The sequence below is a fragment of the Myotis davidii genome, unplaced genomic scaffold (assembly GCF_000327345.1).
Source record: "Myotis davidii unplaced genomic scaffold, ASM32734v1 scaffold217, whole genome shotgun sequence".
Taxonomy (NCBI): Eukaryota; Metazoa; Chordata; class Mammalia; order Chiroptera; family Vespertilionidae; genus Myotis; species Myotis davidii.
The window spans coordinates 7115843-7121554 of NW_006290034.1; the positions used below are offsets into that span (position 1 = coordinate 7115843).

Sequence of the window (5712 nt, forward strand, 5' to 3'; positions counted from 1 at the left end):
AGCAGTGGCAGACGAGGAACCTTGGCTTCCTCCATCACTGGAGCAAGCAAGCCTCCTGTTTGCTTCAGCTGCCTGGCTGCCGGCCGCCATCTTAGTTGGCAGTTAATTTGCATATCACCCTGATTAGCTGATGGGAAGCATGTCAGAGGTACAGTTAATTACCATGTTTGTCTATTATTAGCTAGGATAGCTAGATGACTTAGGCATGTTACTTGATTCCCCTTTACCTCTGGTTCTTTTTTTTTAATTGATTTCAGAGAGTAAGGGAGAGGGAGAGAGAGAGATAGAAACATCAATGATGAGAGAGAATTATTGATTGGCTGCCTCTTGCATGACCCCTACTGGGGATCAAGCCTGCAACCGGGCATGTGCCCTTGATTGGAATCGAACCCAAGACCCTTCAGTCCACAGGCCAACACTCTGTCCACTGAGCCAAACCAGCTAGGGTTACCACTGGTTCTTTATTTTTAAAATAAGGCTGATAATAGTAACTACCTCATAAGGTGATTAGTACATTTATATAAATTTCTTAGAACAATGCTTGGTGCATAATAAGTGCTTTACAAGTGTTAACTATTATTAGTGAAATTGCTGAAGACATCTGTGACACCAACACTACTCATTCATTCATACTTCCATCAGGTAATAAATATTAATATTTACAGTATGCCAGGCACTGTGCCAGACGATAGGAATTCAAAGATGATGGAATATAGTACCTGCTTTCCAAAGTTTCACACCCTATTAGGGAGGACAAACATTAAAGCAACACAAGAACATTAACAAATAATTGTTTGTGGTTGAAAATTGTTTCATTGAGGTTTGAACTAAGCACTGTAGAACTGCAGAGAAGAAAGAAGATCCCAGAGAAGACTTTCTAGAGAATGTGACTTTTAATTTGGAGCCTGAAGGATAGAAAGAAGCAGAAGGATAGATAAGGAGGAAAAGGGCATTCAAATTAGAAAGCTAGCCGTACATTTAAGAGTCTCAATATTTTTTCTATAGAGAAGAGCTTAGAGAGAATTAAACAGACATTTCTATGATCTTCCACCACTTTAAATGCATCTCTAACTTATAACTGGAATAAAATTATGTCCCATTTTTCTCTACATGCCATGCCCTAATGTTTATACTTTGTCTTACTGTTTTCTCCTATGTATAATTGCAGGTGTTAATTTTCCAGACCAAACTGGGTACATTTTTCTCTGCATAAGCAGTTGCTGCATTTTATCTGAAAGATTTTTTAAAGTAATAATAGAAGCAATATTTTAATAAAATAAATTCTTTATAAGAAGGAAAAGTAGTGTAACAGCTTAGTTTACAATCATAATTAGTTTCAATTTAATCTGGCTTTCTTATCAATAATGCAAACAACTCCAAGCCAAATAACTTTGTATATTATAATAAATAACTATAAGAGCTTTAAAAATAATCTTCATGACCACTGCTTATCCCATGAACAGAGATGACACATACCTGTGTCTGAAGGACGTAAAAAGTCTGTGTCACAGGTGAAAAAGGTCTGATGGTCCTGAGCTGACAAATTCATGTCATAGTATGTAAGTGGCTCTTTACCAGTCACCCAAGTGAGTCTTTACCAAAACAAAAGAAAATATGTAAATCAAACATGAGAGAGTATTAATTTGCTATAACAGACACTATTTAAAATTCAAACATATGCTGCTAAAAATTCCATATCAGGATGCTTTAAAAGCTTATTATAATGAATAAAAGAGATAACCTATAAAAACTACTTAGAGTATAACAGAACATAAAAAATGAAAAGGGAAAGGCTAGATTATTCAACAAACACTGTTTCAAAATTGGATTTGAAGGGATAAGACAATTTGCCTCAGATATATACCTTTTTAAGTATACTTCAGTACATTTTCAGTGAGTTAGAATGATTAAAAGTAAAAGTACAAAGAAAGAAGAAAACACAGGTTGATTTTTACCAGATATCAAGATGGTAAAGGGCTTTCAAAGCATAAAAGCAAAGAGGAACTTTTCTCAGATGTTACTAAATTAGAAATTTAAACTTTCATATTCCTCCGAGACTCACAATAGCACGTTAACAGATTGGCTAATAAATACATTTTAAAATGTGCAATCTCATTAGTCATTAACAAACAGCAAATTAAAAGAGATAATTTTTACTTTCACCTATTAAATTGGCAAATATGTATATATTGTTAGGTGGAATATGGACTCACACATACTGCTGGTATCATGTAAATTGGCATTTATATTTCTGGTTCTAGAAATCAATTAGGCAATATCTATCAAGAATCTTAAGCCGGAACCGGTTTGGCTCAGTGGATAGAGCGTCGACCTGCGGACTGCAAGGTCCCAGGTTCGATTCCGGTCAAGGGCATGTACCTGAGTTGCGGACACATCCCCAGTAGGAGATGTGCAGGAGGCAGCTAATTGACGTTTCTCTCTCATGGATGTTTCTAACTCTCTCTCTCTCTCCCTTCCTTTCTGTAAAAAAACAGTAAGATATATAAAAAAAAAAAAAAAAAGAATCTTAAAAATATTTACACCTACGTAGGGGATGGGTATACTAGCATATTATATTATACCATCCTCTCTACTTTTGTTTATTTTTCAAATTTTCCATAATCAAAATAAGATTAAAGGGAAGGGGGAAAAACTGTTCACACCCCTTGATTCAGTAATCCCAGTGCTACAAATCAACTCTAAGGAAATAATCATATATGTGGTTAAATATTTATATAAAGAGATATCCCTCTAGTGTAAATGTTAACAGTGAAATCTATGACCCAGATAGGCAAGCAGTAGAGAAGGTATGGTAAATACAAGTACTAAAAATCATGTTTTTGAAGAAATTCTGTGGGAATTTAACACATTGTGATGTTGAAGTTTTGATTCTATACATGCATATAGAAGAGAGACTGGATGGAAATACTAATAGTAATTTTTCCTTAGTGGTAAAAAGAGGTGATCTTTACTTTCTTTTTCATACATCTCTTTATTTTCTTCCCAATTCCTACAATGAATATATGTACATTTTATAATCTGAAGAAAAAGCACTTTAAAAGCACATTGTTGCCAAAACCGGTTTGGCTCGGTGGATAGAGCGTCGGACTGCGGACTGAAAGGTCCCAGGTTTGGTTCCGGTCAAGGGCATGTACCTGGGTTGCGGGCACATCCCCAGTGGGAGATGTGCAGGAGGCAGCTGATCGATGTTTCTCTCTCATCGATGTTTCTAACTCTCTATCCCTCTCCCTTCCTCTCTGTAAAAAATCAATAAAATATATTTTTTTAAAAAAATAAATAAATAAAAGCACATTGTAAATATTATTTATATAAGTACTAAAGATGTTAAGTTATTTAATAGTATGAGTTGCCTTGTTATTTAACGTTTTTAGCTATTCTGCAAGAAATTATCATAAAGAGAAAAAGGAAAAGAAAATTCTTATTCACTTAACAGTTTTGCTATCCATTCTAAAACCATAAGAAATTATTTATTAACAATCTACATTATTCCCAAAATTATTTAAAGCAGTTAAAAATATAATGTATAATATACTATATAATAAAAGCCTAATATGTTAAGTGTCCGGTCATCTGGTTGGCCATTCAACCAATTAAAGCGTAATATGCTAAGGCCGCTCAACTGCTCACTATGACATGGATTGACTACCAGGGGGCAGACACTCCAACCAGCAGGTTAGCTTGCTGCTGGGGTCCAGCCGATCAGGACTGAGCAAGACAGGCCGGAAATGTCCTGGAGCCCTCCCGCAGTCCCTCCTCAGCCCCAATCATGCACTGGTGGGGTCCCTTGGCCTGGCCTACACCCTCTCACAATCCAGGACCCCTCAGGGGATGTTGGAGAGCCGGTTTGGGCCCAATTCCGCAGGACAGGCCAAGGGACCCCACTGGTGCATGAATTCGTGCACTGGGCCTCTAGTCCAGTGATGGCGAACCTTTGAGCTCGGCGTGCCAGCATTTTGAAAAACCCTAACTTAACTCTGGTGCCATGTCACATATAGAAATTTTTTGATATTTGCAACCATAGTAAAACAAAGACTTAGATTTTTGATATTTATTTTACATATTTAAATGCCATTTAACAAAGAAAAATCAACCAAAAAAATGAGTTCACATGTCATCTCTGACACGCATGTCATAGGTTCACCATCATTGCTCTAGTTAATAACATAAACTAGAAGTAAATTAAAAACACTAAGTAAAGTAAAAACTAGGATTGGGCCATAAAATGGAATCTGGAATGAGGCTAACATGAAATATATACACTTGCTAAGGGTTAGCTACAATATGACCACATAATTACTATCATTGCAATTTGGACTTTTACATTAAGATAAACTACTCATTCAAAGAAGCATACGTGTTCTTAATACTAAGATAAGAAACTTCTCTTTAAAACCTTCATGAAGTAGACACTGTAAAATATAACAAATAGCCTAAAACCTTTTTTAATAAACACAGTGAGAAGTTCAAGGATCTGTCTCTTGCAGAATCCCTTAATACAGGCTAGTGGCATCTCTCATAAAAGCCTAGTTTTCACTTCCCAGGACTGACTGTCCTACACTATCAAGTCCTTAAGCACAGAGATTATTACTTAATCATTTAGTATCCCCATCATTTTACACAGTGCCCATACATAACAGACACATAATGTTTCTTGTTCAATGAATTAAATAACATGTCCAGTCTATCTCCAGGTAAAACACAGCCCTTCTCAAAATAAAAGTAAACTGCCCTAACCGGTTTGGCTCAGTGGATAGAGCATCGGCCAAGAAACTGAAGGGTCCCAGGTTCGATTCCGGTCAAGGGCATGTACCTTAGTTGTGGGCACATCCCCAGTACGGAGTGTGCAGGAGGCAGCTGATGGATGTCTCTCTCTCATCGATGTTTCTAACTCTCTATTCCTCTCCCTTCCTCTCTGTTAAAAGTCAATAAAGTATATTTTTTAAAAATAAATAAATAAAAGTAAACTATCTTTGGTCATAAGTTTCAAAAAATGTTTTCTCATTTAGTGTATAAACCAGGAGAGAAATGGATACAGTAGAGCACATAGAAAATGGCAATATAAAAGTACTACACCCTGGACTGTGGCACAAATGAAATTCATATTCACATTCAGAGTGATATTTTCTAGTGACTGCTCAAATAAATTTTGAAATCGAGCACATATGCACAGGAATATACTGACATTTGTAATTTTTTCTTAATCTTATAAATTCTTTGAAAAGGCTTTCTGCCATAAACCGGGGGTCAAATGTATACTTATTATGCATTATGAACACTATTATAATAAGTACTATCAAGATGCTGCCAACTAAACTGCTAATCATTTTATCTTACTAGTATATATCAGTATCTCCAACTAAAAGGGCTATGATAGAGTTATAAAAACAAGTGTTTCCATAATACTTTTACTCTAAAACCAATGCTGTAATTATACTAAAAGCAAAATGGAGACAGAACCTAGAGAGGCAGAACCTAGAGACAGACCCGAGACACAGAACTTAGATGAAGATCCTAGACACAGAACTTAGAAGACAGAACCTACACAGAACCTAGAGAGAGAAGAACTTCGCTGGAGAGAACATGGCAAAAGATCCTGGACAGAATCTGGCTACAGAACTTGGTTGGAGAACCTAGACAGAACCTGGCTGAAGAACCCAGCTACAGAACCTGGCTGGAGAACCTGGAGAACAC

The 5712-nt window shown here is 36.3% G+C and overlaps 1 protein-coding gene across 6 annotated transcripts in view; it reads right to left on the minus strand.

Annotated features, from left to right (window-relative positions):
• The window catches only part of ST7L (suppression of tumorigenicity 7 like), a 116345-nt gene that overhangs the window by 101011 nt on the left and 9622 nt on the right, over positions 1-5712 (minus strand). For 5 of the 6 annotated variants that reach the window (XM_015563445.1, XM_015563443.1, XM_015563444.1 and 2 more), the window contains exon 4: positions 1477-1592. In XM_015563445.1, the coding sequence (XP_015418931.1) occupies positions 1477-1592 (116 nt within the window). Of the gene's footprint in view, positions 1-1143; positions 1232-1476; positions 1593-5712 lie in introns of those variants that run through there. The other variant, XM_015563448.1, reaches the window with a different exon arrangement.